The following is a 14,833-nucleotide window of genomic DNA, read 5'->3' as shown; positions in this document are numbered from 1 at the left end:
CGAAAATGCCCCCGAAACGAGCCCGGAACTCTCCAAAATGAGCCTGAAAAGCCGCCAAATGAACCTGAAATGCCCCAAAATGAGCCTGAATAGCCCCAAAATGAGCCCCGAACGCCTCGAAACCAAGCTACGCGGCCCCAAAACGAGCCCAAAGCCTCCCAAATGGTGTCAAAATGCCCCCAAATAAGCCAAAACAAGCCCCAAATGAGACGAAAATGCCCCCAAATCAGCCCAAAACTCTCCAAAATGAGCCTGAAAAGCCCCCAAATGAGCCTGAAAAGCCCCAAAATGAGACCCAAACGCCTCGAAACCAAGCTAAGTGGCCTGAAACGCCCCAAATCGAGCCCAAAGCCTCCCAAATGCCCCAAAATAAGCAAAAAAAGGACCCAAATGAGACGAAAATGCCCTCAAATGCACCCAAAACTCTCTAAAATGAACCTGAAATGCCCCAAAATGAGCCCGAAAAGCCCCAAAATGAGCCTGAAATGCCCCAAAATGAGCCCGAAAAGCCCCCAAATGAGCCCCAAACACCTCAAAACCACGCCAAGCAGCCCGAAACGCCCCAAATCGAGCCCAAAGCCTCCCAAATGCCCCAAAATAAGCAAAAAAAAGGACCCAAATGAGACGAAAATGCCCCCAAATGGACCCAAAACTCTCCAAAATGAGCCTGAAAAGCCCCAAAATGAGCCCCAAACGCCTCGAAACCAAGCTAAGTGGCCCCAAAATGAGCCCAAAGGCTCACAAATGACGAAATGCCCCAAAATAAGCCAAAACAAGCCCCAAATGAGATGAAAATGCCCCCAAATGGACCCAAAACTCTCCAAAATGAGCCTGAAAAGCCCCAAAATGAGCCTGAAAAGCTCCAAAATGAGCCTGAAAAGCCCCAAAATGAGCCTGAAAAGCTCCAAAATGAGCCTGAAAAGCCCCAAAATGAGCCCCGAACGCCTCAAAACCAAGCTAAGCAGCCCCAAAATGAGCCCAAACGAGCCGAAAGCCTCCCAAATGATGTCGAAATGTCCCCAAATAAGCCAAAACAAGCCCCAAATGAGACGAAAATGCCCCCAAATGGACCCAACTCCCCCAAATGAGCCTGAAAAGCCCCAAAATGAGCCTGAAATGCCCCAAAATGAGCCCCAAACGCCTCGAAACCAAGCTAAGTGGCCTGAAACGCCCCAAATCGAGCCCAAAGCCTCCCAAATGCCCCAAAATAAGCAAAAAAAAGGACCCAAATGAGAAGAAAATGCCCCCAAATGGACCCAAAACTCTCCAAAATGAACCTGAAATGCCCCAAAATGAGCCCGAAAAGCCCCAAAATGAGCCCGAAAAGCCCCCAAATGAGCCCCAAACACCTCAAAACCACGCCAAGCAGCCCGAAACGCCCCAAATCGAGCCCAAAGCCTCCCAAATGCCCCAAAATAAGCAAAAAAAAGGACCCAAATGAGACGAAAATGCCCCCAAATGGACCCAAAACTCTCCAAAATGAGCCTGAAAAGCCCCAAAATGAGCCCCAAACGCCTCGAAACCAAGCTATGCGGCCCCAAAACGAGCCCAAAGCCTCCAAAATGATGTCAAAACGCCCCAAAATAAGCCAAACCAGGCCCAAAATGAGACAAAAATGCCCGCAAATGGACCCAAAACTCTCCAAAATGAGCCGGAAAAGCCCCAAAACGAGCGTGAGAATCCCCCAACTGAGCCTGAAAAGCCCCAAAATGAACCTGAAACGCCCCCGAATCAGCCCAGAACTCCCCAAACGATGCCAAAATGCCCCTGAACAACCCCAAAACGGCCCCCAAATCCCCCCAAAACGCCTCAAAATCCCCCCAAAACACCCCGAATCCCCCCAAAGCGCCGCGTCGCAAAACTACACGTTTTTAGAAACGACCCCCAAACTGGTGGTTTTTGGACCCGTCGTCGAAAAACGCTGGTTTTTTTGCCCCATTCTGGGGCGGGTTGGGGTCAATCCGCGGAAGGGCGGAGCCGGTTATGGGGGGAAGGGCGGGGCTCGTCCCCAGGGGCCCCGCCCTCGGGCCCCGCCCAGTCGAGCTGCCATTCGTCGGGGGCCAGGAGGTGCCGCCCCGTCTCCCAACCGGCGGCCGCCAATCCTGCGGGGGCGGTGATGTCACAGGGTGACGCGCGTGATGTCATAAGGCGCCGGGCGTGATGTCGTAAGGCGCCGGGCGTGACGTCGTAAGGCGCCGGGCGGGGCGGGGAGCGTCACGGGGGCGGGTGAGGCGCGATGACGCGGGGAGGGGGGACACGGGAGGCGACGCGCGACAACACGCGCGATGACACGCGATGACACGCGATGACACGCGCGATGACACGTACCGCGCAGGAAGGCGGGGCCCAGCGTGCGCCACAGGCGGGAGCTCTCGGCCACGACGCCCCACGGCACCGTCCCCGGCGCTGGAGGGGGACGACACCCCGTTACTGCCCCGCGGACCCCAAAATTACCCCGGGGGACCCCAAAAATTGCCCCAGGGACCCCCAAACCGCCCCAGGGTCCCCAAAACTTGCCCCAGGGTGCCCCAAATTGCCCCAGGGGTCCCCAAAACTTGCCCCAAGGTGCCCCGAACGACTCCAATTCGCCCCAAGGACCCCCAATCTGCCCCAGGGACCCCCAAAACTTGCCCCAGGGTCCCCAAAACTTGCCCCAGAGGACCCCAATTTGCCCCAGGGACCCCAAAATCGCCCCAGGGGTCCCCAAAACTTGCCCCAGGGTCCCCAAAACCACCTCAGAGGACCCCAAAACTTGCCCCAGAGGACCCCAATTTGCCCCAGGGTCCCCAAAACCGCCCCAGGGGACCCCAAAACTTGCCCCAAGGTGCCCCGAACGACTCCAATTCGCCCCAGGGACCCCCAACCTGCCGCAGGGGACCCCAAAACTTGCCCCAGGGGACCCCAACCTGCCCCAGGGGACCCCAAAACTTGCCCCAGGGGACCCCAATTCGCCCCAGGGGACCCCAACCTGCCCCAGGGGACCCCAAAACTTGCCCCAGGGGACCCCCAATTCACCCCAGGGAACCCCCAATCTGCCCCAGGGACCCCCAAAACTTGCCCCAGGGGACCCCAATTCACCCCAGGGACCCCCAAAACTGCCCTGGCGGACCCCAATCTGCCCCAGGGACCCCCAACCTTGCCCCAGGGTGCCCCAATTTGCCCCAGGGACCCCAAAACCGCCCCAGGGGACCCCAAAACTTGCCCCAAGCTGCCCCGAACGACTCCAATTCGCCCCAGGGACCCCCAAACTGCCCCAGGGACCCCCCCCCCAAACTCACGGCAGCGTCGCAGGCGTTGCTGCAGCGGGCGCAGGGCGGCCCCCCCGGGCGCCCCCGGGGGCAGGTCGGGTCCCAGCAGCTCCTCCAGCAGCAGCGCCTGGGCGCAGGCGCGCAGGGGGGCGTCGGGGGGGGCCCCCCGGCGCAGGCCCACCCCCACCCAGCCTGGGGAGACAAAAAAAAAAAAAAAAAAAAGGGGGGGGTGGGGGGTGTCACCCCAATGCCTGGGTCCCCGGGGACGCCCCCATCCCACATTCCTGGGTCCCCCCCCCTCAAATTCCTGGGCGTCCCTAAAAATTTCTGGGGGGCCCCCCCACCCAAATTCATGGGTCCCTCCCCCAAATTCTTGGGGGGCCCCTCACCCAAATTCCTGGGTGTCCCCCAGATTCCTGGGTGTCCCCCCACTCAAATTCCTGAGGGTCCCCCCACCCAAATTCCTGGGGGTCCCCCAAATTCCTGGGTTCCCTCCCCCAAAATTCCTGGAGGTCCCCCCCCCAAATTCCTGGGTGCCCCCGTCCCCAAATTCCTAGGCTCCCCCAAATTTCTGGGTGCCCCCCCCCCAAATTCATGGGTGTTCCCCTCCCCAAATTCCTGGGTCCCCCCCACTCAAATTCCTGGGTCCCCCCCAAATTCCTGGGCATCCCTCCAAATTCCTGGGGCTCCCCCCACCCAAATTCACAGGTCCCCGCCCAAATTCTTGGGGGTCCCGTCACCCAAATTCCTGGGGGTCCCCCCACCCAAATTCCTGGGGGTCCCCCAAATTCCTGGGTTCCCTCCCCCAAAATTCCTGGAGGTCCCCCCCCCAAATTCCTGGGTGCCCCCGTCCCCAAATTCCCAGGCTCCCCCAAATTTCTGGGTGTCCCCCCCTAAAATCCTGGGTGCTCCCCACCCCAAATTCCTGGGTGTCCCCCCACCCAAATTACGGGTTTCCCCCCAAATTCCTAGGGGTTCCCCCCCCCCCAAATTCATGGCTCCCCCCCCCCCCCGAATTCTTGGGTGTTCCCTCACCCAAATTCCTGGATATCCCCCCAAATTCCTGCGGGTCTCCCCCCCCAAATTCCGGGGTGTCCCCCTCCTGAAATTCTGGGGTGTCCCCCCACCCAAATTCCTGGGTCCCCCCCAAATTCTTGGGTTCCCTCCCCCAAAATTCCTGGCTGTCCCCCCACCCAAATCCCTGGGTCCCCCTCCCCAAATTCCTGGGGATTGCCCCCCCCCCCCAAATTTCCAGCTGTCTCCCCCAAATTCCTGGGTGTCCCTATCCCCAAATTCCTGAGTCCCCCCCCCCCCCAAATTTCTGGGGGACCCCCCACCCAAATTCCTGAGGGTCCCCCGAAATTCCTGGAGGTTCCTCCACCCAAATTCCTGGGTCCCCCCCCGAAAACTCCTGGGGTTCCCCCCCACCCCCAAATTCCTGGGTGTCCCCCCACCCAAATTCCTGTGTCCCCCCCCCCAAATTCCGGGGTGCCCACCTCGGGAGGGGCGCAGCACGATGATGTAATCCTCGGTGCCGCATTCCAGCGCCTTCCGGAATTCGGCTTCGCTGGGGGGGGGGACACGGCGGGGGGGGGGGGGTGACACGGACGTCGGGGTCCCCCCCGATGACACCGGGGTGTCACCCACCCCCCCCCCCCAAAAACACCGGGGGTCCCTCACCTGTGGACCAGCCGGTGCAGGGGGGCACCTAAATGGAGGGTGAGGCGGGTGCTGAAGCCTGTGGGGACAGCGAATGACGTCATGATGATGTCACAGTGATGTCAGAGCGACGCAATGAAAGGGGGACGCCTCGGGGGGGGGGGCACGGGGGGGGGTGGGACAGGGGTGGGCCACAAGGGGGGTGAAATGGGGTGGCACGGGGCGTGGCGACGCCGGGGTGACACGGGCGGGTGTGGCGCGGGGCGGGGCGACACGGGTGGGTGTGGCGCGGGGCGTGGCGACACAAGGTCGGGGGGGGGGACGACGGACTTACCCGGCAGGAGGGGCTCGCGGGGGTTGACTTCGTCAGGCCCTGGGACGACGATGACGGCGTCTCCGGTGGGGTGGGGCTGCCGAACCCCGCCCTGCCGGGCCCCGCCCCTCAAGGCCCCGCCCAGGGCGAGGCGGAGGCGGGGCCGGTTGAGGGTGGGGAGGCGCAGGGCCCCCAGCGCCCGCAGGTTGGCCCCCAGGTGGGTCGCCAGCAGCAGCGTCACCACCCCCCACGTCACCCTGGGGACCCCCCCCCCCCCAAAAATTCTCCCATCAGCCCTTGGGGCGGGGTGGGCGGGGCCTAACACCTCCCATGGGGGCACCCCTCCCCCCAGGGGGCGGGGCCAAAACCTTCCCAGCAGCCCGGGGGGGGGGGGAGGCAAATTTACCCATAAGACCCAGACCACAAAGCCCCGCCCCCTTCCCTGCTAAGCCCCACCCACCTCCTGCTAAGCCCCACCCACCTCCTGCTAAGCCCCGCCCCCCCCTCCCTTAAGGCCACGCCCCTCCACAGGATCACCCCTCCCCTCCTCCCCCCGCCCCCTTCCCAGAGGCCACACCCCCTTCCTGCTGGCCACGCCCCCTTCCCGGAGCCTCACCCCCTTCCCTGAGGCCACACCCCCTCCCAAAAGGAACCTCCCCTGGAGGCCCCGCCCCCCTCCCCCAAAGCCACGCCCCCCTCCCAGTCCCCGCAGCCTATCCGGCCCCACCCCTTCCCCACAGACCACGCCCCCTTCCCCCAAACCCCGCCCCTTTTCCCATCACCCCCCGGGCTCACCACGGCCGCCCCTCCAGCAGCGGCAGCAGCACCAGCGCCAGCAGCAGCCCCGCCCCGTTCACCAGCGTCTCCTGCCCAGTCCCACCAGTACGACACCAGTACGGCACCAGTACAGCGCCAATACGGCGCCAATACGGCACCAGTATGGGACCAGTATGGCACCAATATGGCACCGGTACGGCACCGGTACGGCACCAATACGGCACCAGTACGGCACCAGTACGGCACCAGTATGGCACCAATACGGCACCAATACGGCACCAGTATGGCACCGGTACGGCACTGGTACCGCACCGGTAAGGCACCAATACGGCACCAATACGGCACCGGTACGGCACCGGTACGGCACCGGTAAGGCACCAATACGGCACCAATACGGCACCGGTATGGCACCAATACGGCACCGGTATGGCACCAATACGGCACCGGTACGGCACCAGTATGGCACCAATATGGCGCCGGTACGACACTGGTACGGCACCGGTACGGCACCGGTACGGCACCAGTACGGCACCAATACGGCACCAGTATGGCACCAATACGGCACCAATACGGCACCAGTATGGCACCGGTACGGCACCGGTACAGCACTGGTACCGCACCGGTAAGGCACCGGTAAGGCACCAATACGGCACCAATACGGCACCAATACGGCACCAATACAGCACCGGTACGGCACCGGTAAGGCACCAATACGGCACCAATACGGCACCGGTATGGCACCAATACGGCACCGGTACGGCACCGGTAAGGCACCAGTACGGCACCAATACGGCACCAGTATGGCACCAATACGGCACCAATACGGCACCAGTATGGCACCGGTACGGCACCGGTACGGCACTGGTACCGCACCGGTAAGGCACCGGTAAGGCACCAATACGGCACCAATACGGCACCAATACGGCACCAATACAGCACCGGTACGGCACCGGTAAGGCACCAATACGGCACCAATACGGCACCGGTATGGCACCAATACGGCACCGGTATGGCACCAATACGGCACCGGTACGGCACCGGTAAGGCACCAATACGGCACCAATACGGCACCAGTATGGCACCAATATGGCGCCGGTACGACACTGGTACGGCACCGGTACGGCACCGGTACGGCACCAGTACGGCACCAATATGGCACCAGTATGGCACCAATACGGCACCAGTATGGCACCAATACGGCACCGGTACGGCACCGGTAAGGCACCAATACGGCACCAATACGGCACCAGTATGGCACCAGTATGGCACCAATACGGCACCAGTACGACGCTTGTACGGCACCGGTACGGCACCAGTAACCCTCGGCCACCACCCTCCGCCCGCCCCCATTGCCTCCCAGTGCTCCCAGTCCAAACCAGTCGCCCCCCCAGTGCTCCCAGTCCCACCTAGTGCCCCCCAGCGCTGTCCCGGTCCCTCCCAGTCCCTCCCAGTGCCCACCTGGCTGCCGTCCTTGGCGGCCACGTCGGCCACGTTGTCCCTCCGCGCCTGGTGCACGGCCAGCGCCGCCCGCGTGGCCCCGCCCGCCACGCCCACGATGCACTGGGGCGGGGGCACCCCCGTCACCCGGCGCCTCCCAGTATCCCCCAGCACCAGCCCAGTGCCTCCCAGTATCCCCCTACTGCCTCCCAGTATCTCTAAGCGTCCCCCTACCACCTCCCAGTATCTCCCAGCGCCTCCCAGTATCCCCCAGCATGACCCCAGTGCTTCCCAGTATCCCCCAGTAACACTCCAGAGCCTCCCAGTATCCCCAAGTGCCACCCCCAGAGCCTCCCAGTATCCCCCAGCATCACCCCAGTGCCACCCCCACAGCCTCCCAGTAAGCCCCAGTAACACTCCAGTGCCTCCCAGTATCCCCCAGTGCCACCCCCAGCGCCTCCCAGTATCTCCCAGCATCACTTCCAGAGCCTCCCAGTATCCCCAAGTGCCACCCCCAGAGCCTCCCAGTATCCCCCAGCATCACCCCAGTGCCACCCCCACAGCCTCCCAGTAAGCCCCAGTAACACTCCAGTGCCTCCCAGTATCCCCCAGTGCCACCCCCAGCGCCTCCCAGTATCTCCCAGCATCACTTCCAGAGCCTCCCAGTATCCCCAAGTGCCACCCCCAGTACCTCCCAGTATCCCCCAGTGCCTCCCAGTACCTCCCAGCATCACCCCAGCACCTCCCAGTATCCCCCAGTGCCACCCCCAGAGCCTCCCAGTATCCCCCAGTATCTCCCAGCATCACCCCAGCGCCTCCCAGTGCCTCCCAGTATCTCCCAGCATCACTTCCAGAGCCTCCCAGTATCCTCCAGCATCACCCCAGTGCCACCCCCACAGCCTCCCAGTATCCCCCAGTATCCCCCAGTGCCTCCCAGTATCCCCCAGCATCACCCCAGTGCCTCCCAGTATCTCCCAGTATCCCCCAGTGCCTCCCAGTATCTCCCAGCATCACTCCCAGAGCCTCCCAGTATCCCCATGTGCCTCCCAGTATCCCCCAGTGCCACCCCCAGCGCCTCCCAGTCTCCCCCAGCATCACCCCAGCATCCCCCCAGTACCTCCCAGTATCCCCCAGCATGACCCCAGTGCTTCCCAGTATCCCCCAGTAACATTCCAGAGCCTCCCAGTACCTCCCAGTATCCCCAAATGCCTCCCAGTATCCCCCAGTGCCTCCCCCAGCACCTCCCCCAGCGCCCCCCAGTATCCCGCGGTGGGCGGGGCGGAGCGCGGTGGGCGGGGCGGTGGGCGGGGCTCCGCCTTACCTTGGCGGCGGCCGCCAGCGCCAGGAGGGCGGGGCCGGCGCGCGGCCAGGCGGGCGCCAGCAGCTCCAGCACGAGCGCCGCGTCGTTCAGCACGTCGGCCGCCAGCCTGGGCGGGGCCTCCGCGTCACGTGGGCGGAGCGGGGGGCGGGGCCCTCCCGCCGCCGGGAGGGGAGGGGAGGCGGGGCCTCGAGGGGGGGGAGGCGGGGCTTCGAGGGGGGCGGGGACTCACCGCCACTGCTTGGCCTCGCAGTCCAGGCGGGTCCTGGGGATCCCAGCGCTCCCAGTAAGGACCAGTTACCTCCCCCAGTGGGCCCAGTAAGGACCAGTCACCTCCTCCCAGCGCTCCCAGTAACTCCCAGTCCATCCCAGTCACCTCCCCAGTGCTCCCAGTAACTCCCAGTCCATCCCAGTCACCTCCCCAGTGCTCCCAGTAACTCCCAGTAACTCCCAGTCACCTCCCCAGCGTTCCCAGTAACTCCTAGTCCATCCCAGTCACCTCCCCAGCGCTCCCAGTAACTCCCAGTCCAGCCCAGTCACCTCCCCAGTGCTCCCAGTAACTCCCAGTAAGGACCAGTTACCTCCTCCCAGCACTCCCAGTCCATCCCAGTCACTTCCCCATCGCTCCCAGTAACTCCCAGTCCATCCCAGTCACCTCCCCAGTGCTCCCAGTAACTCCCAGTCACCTCCCCAGTGCTCCCAGTAACTCCCAGTCACCTCCCCAGCGCTCCCAGTAACTCCCAGTCCATCCTGGTCACCTCCCCAGTGCTCCCAGTAACTCCCAGTAAGGACCAGTTACCTCCTCCCAGCACTCCCAGTAACTCCCAGTCCATCCCAGTCACCTCCCCATCGCTCCCAGTAACTCCCAGCCCATCCCAGTCACCTCCCCAGCGCTCCCAGTAACTCCCAGTAACTCCCAGTCCATCCCAGTCACCTCCCCAGCACTCCCAGTAACTCCCAGTCACCTCCCCAGCGTTCCCAGTAACTCCCAGTAACTCCCAGTCACCTCCCCAGCGCTCCCAGTAACTCCCAGCCTATCCCAGTCACCTCCCCAGCACTCCCAGTAACTCCCAGTCACCTCCCCAGCACTCCCAGTAACTCCCAGTAACTCCCAGTCACCTCCCCAGCGCTCCCAGTAACTCCCAGTAACTCCCAGTCCATCCCGGTCACCTCCCAGTGCCCTCCCAATCCATCCCAGTGCTCACCCCTGGAGCCAGGCGAAGGTGATGCGGGTCACCATCCCCACCCCGTCTGCGGGGGCACCGGTTTTGGGGTGAAAACGGGCGATTTTGGGGACGGGCGCGGGTTTTGGGGGGAAACTGGGGGATTTTGGGGATGAAAGAGGGGGATTTGCGGGTGTCACAGTAATAAATGAGTGTAAAAATGAAAGATTTTAGTACCAGAATGAGAAACTTCAGGTTCAAAAACAGAGTGCGGAGTGAGATGAGGGAAATTTTGGGGTAAAATCAAACCACTTTGGGTTCAGTTGTGGATCTGGGGTTCCGAGAGGGATTTTGGAGTGAAACCGGGGGTTTTTGGGGGTCGGGGACACAACACTCACCCCGCAGCACCCAGGTGAGGGTGGCCCCGGTGACGGTGGCGGCGCTGTCGCCCACCCCGTCTGTGGGGGCACCGGTTTTGGGGTGAAAACGGGCGATTTTGGGGCCGGGGGCCGGTTTTGGGGTGAAACTGGGGGATTTTGGGGTGAATTAAAAGGGTTTAGGGGGTTCACAGTAATAAATGAGTGTAAAAATGAAACATTTTAGGAAATTTCAGGTTCGAAAACAAGCTTGGAGGTGAAACGGGGGAATTTTTGGGGTAAAACCAAAACACCATGGGGTCAGCTGCGGATCTGGGGTTCCGAGAAGGATTTTGGGGTGAAACCGGGGCTTTTTGGGGGTCGGGGACGCGACACTCACCCCGCAGCACCCAGGCGAGGGTGGCCCCGGTGACGGTGGCGGCGCTGTTGGCCACCCCGTCTGCGGGGGCACTGGTTTTGGGGTGAAAACGGGCGATTTGGGGGATGGGGGCCTATTTTGGGGTGAAACTGGGGGATTTTGGGGTGAATTAAAAGGGTTTAGGGGGTTCACAGTAATAAATGAGTGTAAAAATGAAACATTTTGGGAAACTTCAGGTTCAAAAACAAGCTTAGAGGTGAAACGGGGGAATTTTTGGGGTAAAACCAAAACACTTTGGGTTCAGCTGCGGATCTGGGGTTCCGAGAGGGATTTTGGGGTGAAACCGGGGGTTTTTGGGGGTCGGGGACGTGACACTCACCCCGCAGCACCCAGGTGAGGGTGGCCCCGGTGACGGTGGCGGCGCTGTTGGCCACCCCGTCTGCGGGGGCACTGGTTTTGGGGTGAAAACGGGCGATTTTGGGGCCGGGGGCCGGTTTTGGGGTGAAACGGGGGGATTTTGGGGTGAATTAGAAGGATTTAGGGGGTTCACAGTAATAAATGAGTGTAAAAATGAAACATTTTGGGAAATTTCAGGTTCAAAAACAAGCTTGGAGGTGAAACGGGGGAATTTTTGCGGTAAAACCGAAACGCTTTGGGGTCAGCTGCGGATTTGGGGTTCCGAGAGGGATTTTGGGGTGAAACCGGGGGTTTTTGGGGGTCGGGGACAGGACACTCACCCCGCAGCACCCAGGTGAGGGTGGCCCCGGTGACGGTGGCGGCGCTGTCGCCCACCCCGTCTGTGGGGGCACCGGTTTTGGGGTGAAAACGGGCGATTTTGGGGCCGGGGGCCGGTTTTGGGGTGAAACTGGGGGATTTTGGGGTGAATTAAAAGGGTTTAGGGGGTTCACAGTAGTAAATGGGTGTAAAAATGAAACATTTTGGAACCAAAGTAAGAAATTTCAGGTTCAAAAATAAGCTTAGGGGTGAAACGGGGGAATTTTTGGGGTAAAACCAAAACACTTTGGGTTCAGCTGCAGATCTGGGGTTCCGAGAGGGATTTTGGGGTGAAACCGGGGGTTTTTGGGGGTCGGGGACGCGACACTCACCCCGCAGCACCCAGGCGAGGGTGGCCCCGGTGACGGTGGCGGCGCTGTTGGCCACCCCGTCTGCGGGGGCACCGGTTTTGGGGTGAAAACGGGCGATTTGGGGTATTGGGGTGAAACTGGGGGATTTTGGGGTGAATTAAAAGGGTTTAGGGGGTTCACAGTAATAAATGAGTGTAAAAATGAAACATTTTGGGAAATTTCAGGTTCAAAAACAAGCTTGGAGGTGAAACGGGGGAATTTTTGGGGTAAAACCGAAACGCTTTGGGGTCAGCTGCGGATCTGGGGTTCCGAGAGGGATTCTGGGGTGAAACCGGGGGTTTTTGGGGGTCGGGGACGCGACACTCACCCCGCAGCACCCAGGTGAGGGTGGCCCCGGTGACGGTGGCGGCGCTGTCGCCCACCCCCACGGCCTGGAGAACCGCCCGGGTGGCCAAGGCGCCCGTCAGGGTGCTGCACAGCGCCTGCCCAGTGCTCCCAGTTACTCCCCAGTTACCTCCCAGTAGCCCCCAGCTGCCCCACCTCCCCTCCCAGTAACCCTCAGCCCCCTCCCAGCACCTCCGAATCCCCCCCGGGTGCTCCCCCTACCTCTGCCGGTAGCACCCAGTGCTCCCAGTACCCCTCCTGCTGGCCCCCAGTGCCCTCCCAGTAGCCCCCAACCCCTTCCCAGTGCTCCCAGTAGCACCTGAAGAGCGTCCCAGCACTGGTACTGGAGGTAGTCGGGGCTGACGCTTTCGGGGTACCCCTGTGGCAGCAGCACTCGCTGGGGGGGGGGGGGGGGAGGAAATGGGGAGGGGGGGGTGTCAGGCTCTCCTGGGACCCCAAAATTGCTCCTGGGATCCCCCCAAATCCCATTGGCCCCCCCAGGACCCCAATAACCCCCCCAAATCCTCCCAGGACCCCCCCCCTGGGACCCCAATACCCCCCCTCAGGACCCCACTATCCCCCCTAAGACCCCATTAACCCCCCCAAATCCTCCGAGGACCCCCCCCAAACCCTCACTGCCACTCCTGGGACCCCAATAACCCCCCCAGGACCCCAATAACCCCCCAGAGAACACCAATAGCCCCCCCTAGGACCCCAATACCCCCTCCAAATCCTCCCAGGCCCCCCCCCAGGACCCTAATAACCCCCCCCAGGACCCCAATAACCCCCCCGGGACCCCATTAACCCCTCCCAGGACCCCAATAACCCCCCCTAGGACCACAATAACCCCCCCAGGACCCCAATCACCCCCCCCAGGACCCCATTAACCTCCCCAAATCTTCCCAGGACCCCCCCAAACCCTCACTACCCCCCCAGGACCCCAATAACCCCCCCTGGGACCCCAATAACCCCCCTAGGCTCTCACTACCCCCCCTCAGGACCCCAATAACCCCCCCTAGACCACAATAACCCCCCCCAGGACCCCAATCACCCCCTCAGGACCCCAAAAACCTCCCCAAATCTTCCCAGGACCCCCCCAAACCCTCACTACCCACCCAGGACCCCAATAACCCCCCCCGGACCCCAATAACCCCCCAGAGAACACCATTAACCCCCTCTAGGACCCCATTAACCCCCTCCAGGACCCCAATAACCCCCCCAAGTCCTCCCACGACCCCCCCTAGAACCCCATTAACCCCCCCCAGGACCCCAATAACCCCCCCCGGGACCCCAATAACCCCCCCTAGGACCACAATAACCCCCCCCCAGGACCCCAATAACCTCCCCAAATCTTCCCAGGACCCCCCCAAACCCTCACTACCCCTCCTGGGACCCCAATAACCCCCCCTAGGACCACAATAACCCCCCCCAGGACCCCAATCACCCCCTCCAGAACCCCAATAACCTCCCCAAATCTTCCCAGGACCCCCCCAAACCCTCACTACCCCCCCAGGACCCAAATAACCCCCCCTGGACCCCAATAACCCCCCAGAAAACACCATTAACCCCCTCTAAGACCCCATTAACACCCCCCGGACCCCATTACCCCCCCCAGGACCCCAATAACCCCCCCCAGGACCCCAATAACCTCCCCAAATCTTCCCAGGACCCCCCCAAACCCTCACTACCCCTCCTTGGACCCCAATAACCGCCCCCCGGACCCCAATAACCCCCCAGAAAACACCATTAACTCCCTCTAAAACCCCATTAACCCCTCCCCGGACCCCATTACCCCCCCCCGGACCCCAATAACGCCCTCTAGGACCCCATTAACCCCCCCAAATCTTCCCAGGACCCCCCCAAACCCTCACTACCCCCCCTAGGACCCCAATAGCCCCCCCCCAAATCCTCCCAGCCCCCCAAAATCCCCCCTCCCCGTCCTCTCACGGCGGCAGCGCGGCGCAGGCAGGAATGCGAGCAAGCCCCGGGGGGGACGAGACGCTGGAGCCCCCCCCGGGAATCCTCCCGGTACCGGGCGGCCTCTCGGGACCCCCAGAGCTCCCGGCAGAGCGGAGGGGGGGGGTCCTGGGGGGGTCCCAGCCCCCCCCCGGGACCCTCCGGCCGCTTCATCCCGTCAGCGGTCGGGCCTGAGGGGAAGGAAAGGCCGAGGAGGGGGGTGAGGCCTAGACGGGCAGCGCGCTTCCGGCCGGCGGGCTAGGCGGGTGGTCCGCCAGGTGTCTATGGTCTTCGGTGAGGTGGGTTGGGACCGAGGTCCTCCGCGACTCTATGGTCTGAGGACGGGACGCTCTAGGGCGGGAGGGCCTCCGCGACTCTATGGTCTGAGGACGGGACGCTCTAGGGCGGGAGGGCCTCCGCGACTCTATGGTCTGAGGACGGGACGCTCTAGGGCGGGAGGGCCTCCGCGACTCTATCATCTAAAGGCGGGAAGGACGCTCTAGCAAGGCGGGTCCGCCAGCTCTGTGGGCTCTGCTGGGACAGTCTAAGAAGGAGGGCCTCCAACTCGATGGTCTCCCGTTGGAGCGCTCTAGGAGAGAGGTCCGCCACGTCTCTATGGTTGCCAGCGCGCCGCCACGTCTCTACGGTTCCGCGGGACGCTCTAGACCCCCCCACGCAGCCTCTATGGTCATGCGGACACTCCGGTGCCTCTTCCCCTCCCCTCTCTATGGTACCATGGGATGCTCAAAGCCGCCTCC

At 62.5% G+C, this 14,833-nt stretch overlaps 1 protein-coding gene and 1 long non-coding RNA gene across 8 annotated transcripts; both read right to left on the bottom strand.

Annotated features, from left to right (window-relative positions):
• Nucleotides 1-1,868: 1,868 nt before the first annotated feature.
• On the bottom strand, nucleotides 1,869-14,391 carry RUSF1 (RUS family member 1). 7 transcript variants are annotated; one of them, XM_075018861.1, is made up of 14 exons: nucleotides 14,067-14,373; nucleotides 12,439-12,516; nucleotides 12,103-12,206; nucleotides 9,958-10,071; nucleotides 8,985-9,017; nucleotides 8,756-8,861; nucleotides 7,456-7,557; nucleotides 6,016-6,086; nucleotides 5,242-5,477; nucleotides 4,929-4,986; nucleotides 4,745-4,815; nucleotides 3,279-3,440; nucleotides 2,329-2,406; nucleotides 1,869-2,102 (listed from the first exon to the last, which is right to left on the bottom strand). In XM_075018861.1, the coding sequence occupies exons 1-14, from the start codon at nucleotides 14,247-14,249 to the stop codon at nucleotides 1,957-1,959; spliced, it is 1,542 nt and encodes a 513-aa protein (XP_074874962.1). In that variant the 5' UTR covers nucleotides 14,250-14,373; the 3' UTR covers nucleotides 1,869-1,956. The 7 variants fall into 7 exon arrangements, with proteins under 7 accessions (XP_074874962.1, XP_074874965.1, XP_074874963.1 ...); XM_075018864.1 differs by having other exon boundaries at nucleotides 9,958-10,003; nucleotides 12,103-12,166; nucleotides 14,067-14,367; XM_075018862.1 differs by having other exon boundaries at nucleotides 9,958-10,003; nucleotides 12,103-12,217; nucleotides 14,067-14,363.
• LOC142026085 (uncharacterized) lies at nucleotides 9,060-9,947 on the bottom strand. The gene is made up of 3 exons (XR_012648772.1): nucleotides 9,470-9,947; nucleotides 9,367-9,438; nucleotides 9,060-9,333 (listed from the first exon to the last, which is right to left on the bottom strand). It is a non-coding gene; the product is annotated as an uncharacterized LOC142026085 (long non-coding RNA).
• Nucleotides 14,392-14,833: the final 442 nt, after the last annotated feature.

The sequence above is a fragment of the Buteo buteo genome, chromosome 31 (assembly GCF_964188355.1).
Source record: "Buteo buteo chromosome 31, bButBut1.hap1.1, whole genome shotgun sequence".
Classification (NCBI taxonomy): domain Eukaryota; kingdom Metazoa; phylum Chordata; class Aves; order Accipitriformes; family Accipitridae; genus Buteo; species Buteo buteo.
The sequence above is the reverse complement of the archived record's forward strand: the minus strand, read 5'-3'. Positions and strand labels throughout refer to the sequence as shown.